Below are 14972 nucleotides of genomic sequence, written 5' to 3'. Positions count from 1 at the left end.
ATTATAGCAGTAGATGGAATGGTGTATTCACTTTAAGGAAATATTTAGAAGGTAAAACAAAGAGGATATGGTCATAAGCTGGCTTTGGAACACATCGAAGAAGGAGGAGGTCAAATCCTCATGTTTCTGGCGTTTGGATCTGGCAAATGGATGGTGGTGCCATTCACTGAGCTAGGGAGCACTGAGACAGCACCTTCTCCTCACAAATCACCCAGGTGGTTTAAACGTTATTTTAAATAAGAATGTCTAAAAATAATTGAATTGTATGCCCTTTTGATATCCGCATGAGACAGACCAGGAAAAGCAAAATGCTGTTACTTGTAGCGGTTTTGTGTCAATACATACATTTCCTTCACTCTAACCACAGTCACTATTTTTCATAAAATATTTATTTCTTTATACAATTTTCCAATTTCAATATATTTGTAATGTAATTCTACTTAATTATCCCAAGTCATCCATTTCATAAACTTAAAAAAAAACATAAAAATATACCAGTTGATGGAAACAAGAGAGGGATCAAACTCATCGATTATAAACATGCAAGTCTTTATCTCAACTTATCTCAAGTACTGTTCCTGCAGTGAAGGGCTCGTGTTGGTTCCTATCAGACCTTAAAAGCTAATTGTTAATTTTTCAGAAACTTTGTGAGCTGGCTGTCAATAGTTTGAAATTGGCCACAGTTGGGAGTACTAAAATTATACAAACTGGACAACATTACAGAATTGGCAAAAAAGGCTTTTCCCCTGGCCCTCTACAAAGCCCATTGTCAAGTATTTATTAACGCGCCATGTCTATACCCTTTAGAATTGTGGTATTTGAGGGAACAGCCTAGATACATAGAATACTATAATGCGATTGACTATAATCTCACTGATATAAAGATACTGCCCATTTTCTTTTCCCTATTCTTAATGTCTTCTTTTAGAATTGTTCAAACCCCTTATCCAATTCATTGCTAGATATCTTCGCTGTTTCTATAGAATTTCGTTTGTTGAGATACGTTACTTTTAGGCATTCTAGTGATTTTTTTTATTTATTTTTACTTTTTCCTCTCTATTAGATCGTCCAGATTAAGAAATACTTCACCAAGGAGCCAAAATTTTAGTAGTTACTGAATCTGGTTGATAGGTATATAAGGGTTTATTGTACTATTTTCTCTAATTTTGTGTGTGCTTGAAATTTTTTATAATAATAAAAAAGAAGCAGGCTGGAACAGCCACAGCTTGCCCATACCAGTCCCCACTGGGTGTTCTACTTCCGGACTCAATCCCATGAGCCATTCCCAGGATCTGAGATGATGTGATCCTCACCTGGCCTGAGTTAACTCATTCCCTATCTTGATTTAAGTGTTGCAACACCTACCTCTTCCTCTGAAAAACCCACAAGCATTTGTAAATTTAATTCATTTTACAAAGAATTTAAAGTAAACCTTCAGAGAGCACCTACTGTATCAGATTGGGGTAATTTCTTTGTACTAAAACCACAAAAATACTTTTTTTAAAAGTCTTTAAAAGCTTCAGTTACAACAGAAAACCCCAAAGTAAAATGAGTGCATAACAAGAAATTTGGAAGAGTAAAAAAACTTTTTTTAAGAACTTTAATAAAAAATTAAAAATAAAAAAGGCCAGGAACAATACCAACATACCAATGCTAAACACTAGAGGAGTAGGGAGGGGTAAAGGACCAGAAGAATTACAGATTAAACCAAGGACTCTGCAGCTTCTACCCTGAAGAAAAGAAAGGCTTAGTATCAGTCAAGAACAAATTTGTGGGGTTTTTTAATGTAGTATATTATCATGGGACACCTAAAAGAATAGGAAACCCAGAAACATAAAATAGACCCATTCATAGCATATTAGTGAAGGAAAAACTAATTTAGAAATAAAAGTTTTTTTAAAAAAAGGGGAAGAGTAACAAATTATAATTTAATAGAAAACTATCAGTAACAAAAATGGATCATATAAATACATTTTATGGATTAGAAAAACCTAGGCTCAGGAAAGTGAAGTAGTCTGCCCGAGTCACTTAGCTAGTTTAAGTGCTGCAGCCTGAATTTGAACTACATCATTTTGTCTTTCCCACTCTTTTTATTCAGTAGACAGAAGTGAAAATCCAAAAGTAATTTTTTAAATTATATAAAAGTATAGCTCAAAAGTAAGTCTGGCTTGAACACATACACTTAGCAATGATGCCCCATTGAGTCTCATTTTCTGTTACTTCATCAATCTTCCAAGGTACTCAGTGCTTTACATAAATTACTAGTATATGGGAAAATCCCACTACTTATAGTCATATTGAAAATCATTTTTTCTGACTATTTCAAACAGAAGTTAAATTTTTTTCACTCTGTCTTCCCTTGAAGATGTATTTTAACTATATATGTAGAATAGAAAATTAGGCTTTTTGTAGCCCTCATTTTTAAAATGAAAAAAATGTTTGTAGTAGTTTATTGATTTATGACTGAAGTGATCAGGTTTGGTTTCTACTAAAGGGATGTAAGTTTGATTCAGATGGTTGAAGAGTGTCTTTAAAACTTCCTCAAATTCATTGGCTCCTTGTAGCATGTGATTTTTATGACACTCCCCTTTTAAGATAATTTTGCTTTCCTTTGGCTTGGACATCCTATTAATGTTATTTGACACTTACTGACTTGTTACTCTGTGAAACTCTGTATCTGAATGCCATTTTTTAACATATACGGAATTCTCCATCTTGCACCTACTATGAGCAAGTAGATGTTCAATAATTACTTGGATTATGACTCCTAAAAATATATTTAATAAATTATAATTATAATTATGGCACCTACATAACATAGTTTTTCTTTTGTGACTGTACTAGAGTCTAGTGAGGAGAGAGAAACTATACCAATTATTTTAACAAAGATCATATAAATAATTGTTAATTAGGTATTAAAGCATGGAAAAGGCAGAAAGAAAACATAAAGGCAATGATTTTCAAAGGATGGTCACCAGTCCAGCATTATAAGCATCACTTGGAAACTTATTAGAAATGCAAATTCTGACTCCACCCTGACTTACTGAATCAGAAATTCTGGTAGCGGGCCAAGTAATCTGTGTTTTACCAAGCTCTCCAAGAGATTCTAATGTATGCTAAAGTTTAAAAACCACTGCACTAAAATATCATCAAGACAACAGCTAGGAGCAGCCACTATTCCTAGGACTGGGCAGCAAAGAAAAAAGATGGAATTATTAAAATTGAAAAGATTGAGAAAAGGGCCCCAAGGAGGTAAAATTCAGACTTGCAAGAATGGGTCACTGCCCATGTGGTGCTGGTGTCTCTAAGTTCAGAGGAGGGACCCCATAGACTTGAGAACCAGATATCTGAGGAAAGAGCACCTGTGAGTTGGAGCTGGTGTCTCAACAAGGCACATTGAGATTGTTTCTACAAGTGTTAGAAAACCCTGCAAATTGCAATTGGCTGCTGCTACTAGAAAGAACTACTGCCACAGTGAAGAAGTGTTGCTAGAGTGAGACTCACATGATCAAGAAACCCATCCAAAGGAAACAAGCAAATCCCTTCTTCCTTCTCTATCTATGCAGTGTCCCTGTGGTACCTGTATTGCCAAGATAACAGGGATGCAGAAATGTTTGCAGAATTCCAATGGGTGGGTTTGAAGCTGAGAGACAGTAGCTTAATGACTGGCATGCTGGCCTTAATTGTAATAAGATTGGGAGATAATGGAAAGAATAAATATTTTTGGTATGTATAATAGGGTACACATAGACATTTTTGGGAACACTAACTTCTAGGTGGACTTTTGGCTTTATTGTAAAAAAAATTATTCCTATTTAAAAACTATTTGTTTCTCCTGATGAGATTAATAAGAGGCATTTAAGACATTTGTAGAATGGACAGGAAATTATGCAAAAGCCTACACTGGAGTCCATTTAGCTGGGCCTAAGAATGAACGATCACAGCAATAATGGGTGAGGATTGCCCAAGAGTAACAGCAAGACATGCTTCAGTGAGCTGAGGCTCGGTTTCTTAAAGTCTTAGTGTCAAAGTAACATACTAAAAAGAAGCTTACTAGGATACAGCAACCAGGGACCCTGCCTCATAAAACAGGAAGGCGACAGAAAAGGTTGTTCTGAAATCATGGCTGCTGCCAAGAGAAATATAAACATGATTCTTCATTTAAGCAGCTGTCTTTGCAATTCCAGGATCAAAAACAACATTCTATTGTTTTCAGTTAATAAATATTTATTGAATAATTATCAGAAGTATGCCTAGTGCCTTGGGAGATAAAGAACTATAAGATATAAGATAGTTGTTACTCTTAAAGACCTTTACATATTTCTCATGTTATGTTCATGTTTTGTTTTGTTTTTGTTTTTTTAAGGATATTGAAGGATCACAAAACCACACTGGTGAGCCTGTTGGAGATGACTACAAAAAGATGGGAACACTTTTTGGCGAACTAAACAAAAGTCTCATCAACATGGGCTTCACACGGATGTATTTTGGAGAACGAATTGTGGAACCAGTAGTAGTCATTTTCTTTTGGGTTATGCTGTGGTTCCTTGGCCTACAAGCTCTTGGACTAGTTGCTGTTCTCTGTCTTGTCATTATTTATGTACAGCAGTAAACATTACCTAATGAGCTGTTGTTTCACATTTGTAGCCATATATGTAATCGAAGAAGTTACATATTTCACTATTTGACAACCAAAAAAAGTTTGCCTTGTTTCAAATTGTGTACTGGCTGTTTGTAATTAAATTTATATGTGGATGTTGTTTAAAACTAAATTCTTGATTATAACAGGATTGAATATATATATTTTAAATATACATAGCTTATTCAAAACTCTTGTTTCACTACCGTGATCTCAGACCCCATAGACATCTTTATCCCCCTGCCAAATCTTAAATAACACCACCAAAAAGTGAGCAGGGAAAATAACAGGATATGGAATTCAAATCCAGCAATATAGTTCTTGTAAAAAGTTCCAGTAAAACGAAGAAAAAGGATGGAACAAGTTAAAAATAAATTTTAATCGGAAAACTGCTCCCCATGTACCCCCACCAAATAATCACATCTTATTTGGGAAATACTTGAATTTCTATTGTCCCTGCTCAGCCCAAACCAAGGTAAATGATAATTAGCATACACTACCTTAATATTGTGGTAAAAATTAGTAAAGCTAGCTCGTTTTCTAAAAGTTGAAAAGAATATATTTATTATTGTCAGGGAAAGTTCCCAGGTTAAATATAACTTTTTTATAATGTAACACTTGGGCCTGGAATTACTTCAGTGTATCATTTGAAGTCTTGGACAATTTTGGTGCTAATTACTTTTTGTGAGTTTTTTAAGTCTCCTAAGCCTAGTTGATTGCACCCTATGGTAATGCTATATTTTCTTGTATCTGACAAGTTATGTATTTTTTTCCTAGAGAGACATTTTCAGTGTAATTTTTTTTAGAAATTTATAATTTTGTACTTTTTAATAACAATTATTCTGAGATTTGAAACAATGTATTTCCTATTTTGGCATGGATTTTTTTCTGCAAAAAAATTATTTATACATTACTGTTATTTTCAGAAAAAAAAAATCAGATCAGTTTTCTTTGATATCTGTATTGGAAAGTACAATATTACAGTGTAAGACCAAATACTTAAATTTGGAACTTAACAGCCAATTGTAATAATAATCTTCTAAGGCTAAAACCAAGTCAGTAGTTGGCTAACCATGATATTAATGTATCTTAATTCAGCACTTTGAGGTTTTATATTGAAATAAACATTTCCTTAAATATACTTTGAAAGCAGAAAATGGCTTTAGTGATATTTTGGGTTTTATTAGAGAACCTAAACTCTTTACAATGTTGTCTCAAAGACTATATAAACAAAGGAAAGGTAGTTAACATAAATAAGAACTTAAATTCAAGAAAAATGTGGCAGAGGGGCATTTTTATCTTTGGTAGGGCAATAATTAAAGCATGTAGAGTGCTTACTACTCCACTTCATAAAGTTTTTACCTAATCCTATTTTAAAAATTTATTCTCTGAGTTCTCAGTGTCTTCCAATTGTGAAGCAGAAAATAATGAGAAACATTTAACTTAGATTTCTAAAACCAGATAATCCTAAATAGAAATATCAGTAAAGGGGCACTAAAAAATATTGTGCATTTGTATAAATAAATAAAGGCCTTTTAAAATTTGACTTTTTAAAAACAAAAGAATTTGTACCATATCGTGTTTTTATTAGGTTTGCAATATTTTTATAGTAACTTTTATGAACTCAGTATATGTGTAAGTTGTTTGAAAAGGTGTTTTCATTTGTGTACAGTAGAATTGTGCGGTTTTCAGAAGTCATGAGATTTTGTATATCTGCATAAAATATTAATAAGTATATTCTTTTCTAATGCTACCAGGAATTTTAATTTTCCTTTGGAATGCAAAAAAAGAGTGTACAAAATAACAGCTCTGGTTCCACCAGTGCCTAATGTTGAAAATATTTTAAAAGTAAATTTTAATAGTCATTATTTAGTATACTGTTGATACTATGCATCTGCACATTGCTGTTAATAGGGCATATATTAAATTACATAAAGAAATAAGGTATTTTGCTGGTATTCTTTCTACATATGTTATTGGTTAGTGCAGTGTACCACCAAATCTTTTGCTTTGAAATGGAAAAAAAACTTTGCTTATTTAATGGAGATAAAATATTTTCTTTTGTGATATACATTAGAATGCAGATTATACTAATATCCTGAAATGAAACAGATCGTTTCTTTGGTTCATGGTATAAAGAATTAGGTTGAAAATAATTCTCAATCATTTCAATCTCATATACAAGCCAATTTTAGAAGCTGTTATTGCTTATGAATAAAGAAATAGAAGTTATAATGCTAAGGTTATTAGATAATATAATGTATATTCATTCTTCCAGCCCTCAGTTCAAAAGAAAAGGTCAAGGTCTACAAATAAACTGACTGTAGATGAGTAAATCAATTTTTCTTAAAGTAAAAACTCTATATTTTATAGAACTCAGTTCTCTCATATCTTAAGCTATCATATACAAGGTATATTCCTATTCCTGGCTACCAGTCAGATCATTTTTTAGTTCAGTAGTGCGATGTAGCCAGCTTGCAGTGGCTTACAAGAGCCAACTGCATACATTTTTTCTGCCTTTAGTGACATCAAGTTGGTAGTTTGAAATTGGCTATGATGGGAATATTTATACCAAAAAAAATTGTCAAACACTACAAATCAGGGCTCTTTTTTTCCTGGAGAGCCAATTATTAAACATACTTCTGCACATCATTGATTAGCCACCCTACAGACCACATTCCCATTTCTATTTCTACCGATATAAAAGGAAAGAATACATTTTATGAAATACGAGAAAGCACGTGAGATAAATCCCCATTGCCTTGTCCAAAACTGTATTAGGATCTTTTCAGTGTGGGGGTTATGGGCCATGGTTATCTTGTGACCAGCATATCTCTCTATTCAATCGCATCGGGGGGCGGGGGGTTAAATAATTTTTATTTATTTTTTCTATCGTGCTCTGCTTGATATAATCACATGTTTTGATCAGAGAAAATCTCTCTGGGTTGCCACTGAGCTGTAAATCCATTAAAGACTATCCAGACAGTCAGAAAAGGTGAAACTGCTACAACACTGATGGATAGCAAATTCAAGTATAAGTAAAGGTCTGTTGCGATACAGAAGGCTCAAAATAGTCAAAGCTAGGTATTGAGCCATCAGGAGCTGTGTATTTGGTTTGTAGACTACATTGTTAAAAGTTATTTTACAAATGTTTATTGATTTAAGCTTATTTAAAATGTTTTCAGTACCAATTTATGGCTTTACAAGGTGAAGGAAGAAGAAAAAAATCAAAACTTTCATACCTATTAGTCCCTCTAGTAATAGACTTGGCCAAGAAGAATATAAGCCAATCTACAAATTATGGCTTCAGGATTATTGGTGGATTTGAGGTCTTTTGTAAATCCTATTTCTCTGCCCAGCATTTAATTTTTGGTGTTCTTTGGGGTTCAGTCCAATGAAGTGCTCACTCATCACTCCACACATCACCTGGGCAATGTTACCATTCACATGCCTTCATTACAATCTGCATACTAAAAACTCCCCAATCTGCATCTGTAGTTCAGAGTACTCTACAGAATACAAGATCCATACTTACAATTGATTGCCCAATATTTGCACTTGGTTATTCCAGACCTCAAATTCAGCATAGCAAATGACATAATGCTGTCCCTAACTGCTCAAGCAGGAATTGTAGGTGACATCTGTGACTTTTGTTTCTGCCTACATACAACCACCTAACAAGTCCTGTCTGTTTTATTTCTAAACATTTCTTTAATCTTTCTATTAATACTTCTCTTCATTCCCAGTTTCACATAGTTCATACTACCCACATATCACCTGGAATGCTATCTCAGAATCCTGATTGGCCTCCCTGCCTTCATTTTCCACTTTATGGCTATAGAAATCTTTCTAAAACATGCCTGTGATCTCCTTGACCTAAATCTTTCAATGACTTTCTGTTGACATTATGATAAAGTCCTTATCCCTTAATATGTTTTACAGGGCTCTTCATGTACTGGTTCTTGCATACCCCATCTCTATATTACCACCCTCCATTTCCAAGATTCAGCTACACTGAATGTTTTTTGTTTTTCAGTTCCTTGAAAGAGACATGCTTTCTTATTCCCAGAACTTTGTACATACTTTACCTTCTTTGTTTAACTTCTCCCCACCAGACTGATCAACAGCCATACAACCTTAAGATCTCAACTTAGACAACATGTGCTCCAGGAAAACTTCTCTGACTCCTTTAAATTCAGTTTTAGTAGCTCATTATGTGCTTGGTTTCTCATTACGTGGAACCCTGTACTTACCCTATTAGCACTTCTCCTGCTATATTACTTCTTTGTCAGCTTCTTCCATTAAACAATAGGCTTCACAGCAAAGAGAATATGTCTATTATATCCATAATGGCATTGCTAGTGCCTAATACAATGCCTGCACATAATGAGTGCTCAAAATATTTGTCAAGTGAATAAATCAACTTCATTTACTTACGTTCTCTCTATAGTCCACTAACAAAGAAGATCTAGAGTTGGTTGCATTTTAGAGTTCTTTGACTCCAAAAATATATATAAAGAGAGTGTATTGATATATACTTTATAATTTATAAAGCATATTCACTTTTGATAAAATAGTGCTTTTATTTGTATATGTACACAGTATTGCTACTATATACTTGCGTCTTTTAGGAGAAAATGTATTTTCAGTGTTGTGCTTGGTTGATTCACTATTTCTTTTTAAAAAAATATTTTACAATACATATGGTCACTGCTGCTACCAAAATTTTACGGTTTTTCAGTATTTTTCAATAGACCTTTATCTACTAAATTTTAATTTTTTATAAAAGAAACTCTGAAGCTGTAATAGGAATTCTCAAGTCTCTTACACCTGGTATTTTAGGCTCCAGAATAAATTAACCACTAGAATGTCCTAATAACCCAAACCATATATGTTAAATATTATGTATATTAAGTACTTCGTTATTCTAATAAAAAATACTCTTTTACAACCCTGTATTCGGAATATCTCTTCTGACTCCCTATACCATGTTCTATTTATCAGTTAATGGCTGCCACATCCAGTTTGGAAACTGCCAAAGCAACAACACACCTGAGGGTGAATAGAGCTTGTCTTTTTTCCTCATTCCTCATGCTGGAGCAGAACGCCAAGACCTGACATGTGTATGGGTTTCCTAGGCAAAGAGAAGTAGGAAGACCAAGATCAAGATCAAGCTCTGCCTTCAACCTGTGTTTCTTCTTTCTGTCGCCTTGACTATTGTGTAAGTTAGAATTATTGAATGAACTCTTCAGAAGCCTGCTAAAGACCAGAACATAGTCATTTATATTCTGATTAAATTTATCTTTTCAGCAATTAAAGTTTTCTCATTTAACTTTTTGTTTTCCCCAGTTATTATTTGTTTGTTTATTTATTTTTGGCTTGAGGCGAAGACTCAAAACTTTACATTTCACATTAACTCTGTGTCTTTGTTTTTTGTTTTTGTTTTTAGTATTTGAGCTTGGAGGATGTTGTGTTACAGCTTCAGGTATTCTGGGTTCTTCTTTGATTCATCTCTGGCAGGGCCCAGAATCCAAGCACTGGGAGGATACAGAAGAATGTGTAGTTTGTTTTCCAGCCTGTCCTCCATACCTGCTTTTGTGGCAATACTTGGATATGAGTGGTGCGTGGGAAGCGAAAAATGCTCCAGATGAGTAATTTATTTTCAGATCTGGGCCTTATTCTGATCATTTAATGCTCTATCACACATTATCTCAAATTTAGCAGTTTAAATATTTGAAATGAAGAAATTTCTATTGAAATAAAATATTTAAAACATTTTATTATGATCAAGCATTATATGGATAAGGCTGGAAATGACCCAAAGGCAAGGAGCAGGAATCTTCTGGAGCTGGCTGTAGTCACATATCACATACACGCTGATTGATGCTGACTGTTGGCTAGGATCTCAGCTAGGGATGACCCTAGGGATGACCCAGAACATCTTCATATGACCTCTTCTCACACCATGGCAGCTGTGGACTCCTTCCTTACATTACAGTCAGGTTTGCAAAGTCATTTGTCCCAAGAAGACAGAAGCTTTACCACTTTTTATGACCTAGCCTCAGAATTAACATGTCATTATTTCTGCCATTGTCACCAACTTGACATTCAACAGAGAGATCATGGAACCTACCACTCAATGGGAAGAATGTGAATGTCACATTGCAGAAGAGAATGTAAGATAGGAGATATCGTTGAGGACATTTTTGGAAAAGTAAATCTACTACAGACTTCTTCCAGATTCTAGTGCATCCCACAAGCCCACACTGCTGTCAAATCTTGGTTGGTTTCTCCTCATCTCCATGTTTAGCAGGCCAACTGTCCATCTGCTCATATTTAGACCAGGCACCCACTCCCAAGTAGGAAGCTGCTGGGGCTTTCTATATATTTGACTGCTTCATTTCTCTCTGAAAATCAGTTCATCTAGGCTTTCTTTTATTCATCACTCCTTGTTGACTTTATAGAAAAATATGACTTTAATTTTGTTGGAGATTTTCTTGTTACCATGTGTCTTTCATGTTTTCCATATTGATTGCAAGCAGAAATCTCTCCATTGTTTAATTTCAATATCTTTATTCTTCATTGCTATTAGTTGTTTTAATTAACAATTTTGTGTTCCCTTGCCTTATTTTTATGACATTAACTATTGTAAACATTCTTATAGTGTCCATCTGATTGCTTTGCTATGTTTATTCTACAAAATTTATGGGCTTTTTCCCCCCTGCTATTCCCTAATGTCTGCCAATACGCAGAGACAGCATTTGTTTGTAATATGTGATTGCAAGCTCATTTTCAGTGTGGCTTTATATCTATGGGAATCCTGTGCAACCTAGATGGAGCATATGTCCTCCCAAAGGGACTTTATTTTGCTTTCCAAGAAATCTCAAGGACATCACTGCTCCTAAACCGCCTTTTATGTTAATTTTTTTGGCCTGGCATTCTAAGATTCTGAGGTTAATATAAATTCTATCTCCTTAACTAGAAAGAAGATAGGCCTTTTTTCCCCAACCTGAATCACATCAATATTAACAAACTTCTTCTTTATCTCCCAGTGGACTGTGTAGCTTCCCCTCAGCCCCAACCGCTACCCCCAATCATTTCCTTAAGGCTGAGTGAAATCTTCTGTGGGTTCTGGCTTTATACAGGTTCTCCGTCTCAACTCCTCCCCTTGTGTGGGTCTAAGGCTTTGTCTCTTGTCCCAAGGTAGATGTGAAAATTTGTGCCAGTTATTAATTACCCAACCTTCTTTGTCCTGACTTGATTCTAGAACCCCCCACTCTGCAGACAACCATTCTCTTTTACTGACTGGTTCTATGTTAGGATCCTCCAGTAGAGGGTGCTGCAGGGACACTGTAAGGGTGGAAGAAGTGACATTCTTTTCCACTGTTCTGTTGATACAGTGGCAAGTGGATCAGCAGGAAGCGAATCAGTCCTGGCAGTGTTTCCCACTGTGGCCATAGCCTTCATGCTTCAGTGGTGAGTGCCCCCTGGCCACACAGGTGGGTTCACAGGTGGGCATCTTCCATTACACTTCTCCCTTACCACAGTGGTAGGCGGCATGTTTCTGTGGCAACCATACATCTCAGAAACTTGAATGTCTACCTTATAGGGCCTTGCTCTAAATTTTAAAATTCCTTCCTTGTTCACTTTTCCTCAGTTCCAGGGTGGCAGATGCTCCCTGCCCTGACTACATCTGTTTGACCTTAGAGTTTCCTCCTAGCATTAATCACCACTGACCTACTTCATGATTCCTTGTAAATTTTCCCTGTTCAAATTACTTATGTGTTTTCTGACTAAGCAAGAGATATGAAACAAATTCTGCCCAGTGGAAGGACTGTATGTTAATCATATAACTGTTTCTGTTTATCCCTCTCTTTGTGAAATGTGAATGTTGGGTAAGCAAAGAAGGAAGCAAATCACTTAGCGTGCATTGTGCTCAGTGATACTGACCAATCAGTGAAGCTTATCACAAACCCAAAAGCCAGAAAAAAATGGGATGCTGCTGATTGAGCCAAGAGTTAAGTAATTTTCCCTTGTATCATTAACCACAACTTTGTGTGCCTTTTTTTTTTTTTTGGAAAATCATTCAAATAGTCCCTTAACTATTTAGTTATGCAAAAGTAAAGAAAAAGAACATTATAAGAAATACAGAAATTTGAGAGTAGTGATTTTAAAGGGCTAAATGTTCTGTATGGTAATATAAAAAGTTATTTACATTATAGGAAGCATTAGTTCTATTTTTTTTTTTTTCCTTTGGAGACACGTTTGTTTTTTAAGGAAGAATTTGAGTTGTGGGGTGCCTGTGAAGTGTTATTTATTCTTGTGAAACTGTGCTCTTGTACAAGCTATTATTGGGTGCTAAGAGTAGCTGAAACTAGACTTAGTGCACCTAAATTCTTGCTCGTAATAGAGGTAAATATATACAAAAGAATTAGGCAGTACTGGGGCTGGGTCAATTTAAACCTGAACTGTACTATAGATTTTTCACATGGTTTTGTGTATTTAAGATTGAATAAATAAGAATTTCATAACAATAATAATACTAGTTTGTCATATTAAGATGAAATGATTCTATTTGGGTTACCAGGACAAGACACTGCTAATTGGTAAGGAACAAGGTTTTCCCTTAAATCAGTGGATATTCTCACTTTTAATGATCTAGGAAAGTGGAAGAGCATGGGACAGATGATGCCTGTGAGTTATGAAACTTTTTTCTTCTGTCTAGGCCACATTTTCTTGGAGTCTAGCTTTAAGGAATGGTGTGGAGTGTGCCTGGGGGCATGTTTAAGAGGTTGAATTTTGAAACCACTAGCCTTTTTCACAGGATGCCAGGTATGTAGTTACAGAGGAAAGTATAATTTGTTGATGAGAATCTCCTTCAGTCTGTGGATAATAATAATAGCTAACATTTATATGTATAGTATTATAGATAATTATAGTATATATAGTATACTATAGTGTATATATATATATTATGGGAATAATAGTATAATTGTATTATTCTAAGCACTTGATAGGTGCTTAATCATCTTTCCTGACAACAAAGGTAAATTTTATTATCCCATTATCTCCATTTTATAGTGGTCATACCTAGTACCCTGTGTAAGTTTTGATAACCTAAACTATGACCCAATGAATTAAAAAGATGAGTTTATGTTAATGTTTGGACCAGTGTGGTAATGGAAAGCACAGAATTCTTCCCTGAGCAGGGATCACAATCTCTAGAATGAACATAGTAACAACTGATCTCAAAATGATAAAAACTAAATAGGCCAGGCATGGTGGCTCATGCTTATAATCCTAGCACTCTGGGAGGCTGAGGTAGAAGGACTGTTTGAGTTCAGGAGTTCAAGACCAGCCTGATTAAGAACAAGACCCATCTCTACCAAAAAAATTTTAAAAAATTAGCCAGGTGCAGTGGTGTATGTCTGTAGTCCCAGCTACTAGGGAAGCTAAGGCAGGAGGATCACCTGAGCCCAGGAGTTTGAGGTTGCAGTGAGCTGTGCTGATGCCACTGCACTCTAGCAGAGTAACAGAATGAGACTCTGTCTCAAAAAAAGAAAAAGTAATAAATAGCCAATAGAGAAAAAATTCTGAGCAAAGAGAAGAGATTCAGATTTGGAACCACATAATCCAGAAGACAGTTGGAGGTACACATTGAATCCTGACCGACTCCAGAGCATTTATGAGAAAAACTCTCCCTTCAACTTTAGAATAAAATACTAGAGAGAAGGGAATTTTGAAAGGGATGGGGAAGGAGAGAGGTTCTGTTACCTGGAAGGTGGGCAGGTGGGGTGACATTAAGTGGTCATCACTGTAGAAAATCTAGTGTGTGTGTCTCTTAGTGGTAAATTGGATATTCTGCCTGGCCAATTGTCACATAAACTTTCTATAGGTGATGAATTAAACACATAAATCTTATCAGAATATATCTGACTATGATCTTTACTGATTTTATACCCATGCCCAAACATAAGGGTTGGGTAAGCAGTACAGTACCATGGCAGGAGCACAAGCCTTATTGAGAGGAGGCCTGACTTTTCTTCATGTTAACTCTTTTAATTCATTGTATGACATTGGGAAAACCATTTAATTCCTCTGATAGTACTCCTTCTCAACTGCAAAACAAAGGAGCTCATATACCTCATGAATATCCCTTCCAGTTATGGGGTTTCTTCCTGCTAATTTTGCTTAATAGCAGAATGATTAAAAAGTTTAAAGCTACATTAAATGAAGATAAGATTCTTGATGTCAAATTCGGTGAAAAAGTGCATGATGATAAATTTCAATAACCTCTTAGATTATCTTAGTAATTTATCTCCTACATTTCTAT

At 35.1% G+C, this 14972-nt stretch overlaps 1 protein-coding gene across 2 annotated transcripts in view; it reads left to right on the top strand.

Moving 5' to 3' along the window:
• Nucleotides 1-9995, top strand: part of FAM241A (family with sequence similarity 241 member A) — a 32980-nt gene extending 22985 nt beyond the window's left edge. Inside the window, exons 2-3 of one of the 2 annotated variants that reach the window (XM_075998098.1) lie at nt 4367-4394; nt 9644-9995. In XM_075998098.1, coding sequence (XP_075854213.1) covers nt 4367-4394; nt 9644-9705 — 90 coding nt within the window. In that variant the 3' untranslated portion in view covers nt 9706-9995. Of the gene's footprint in view, nt 1-4366; nt 9594-9643 lie in introns of those variants that run through there. The other variant, XM_020284468.2, reaches the window with a different exon arrangement.
• The last annotated feature ends 4977 nt before the right edge of the window (nt 9996-14972 follow it).

This window comes from Microcebus murinus, chromosome 27 (assembly GCF_040939455.1).
Source record: "Microcebus murinus isolate Inina chromosome 27, M.murinus_Inina_mat1.0, whole genome shotgun sequence".
Lineage (NCBI taxonomy): Eukaryota > Metazoa > Chordata > Mammalia > Primates > Cheirogaleidae > Microcebus > Microcebus murinus.
The sequence above is the reverse complement of the archived record's forward strand: the minus strand, read 5'-3'. Positions and strand labels throughout refer to the sequence as shown.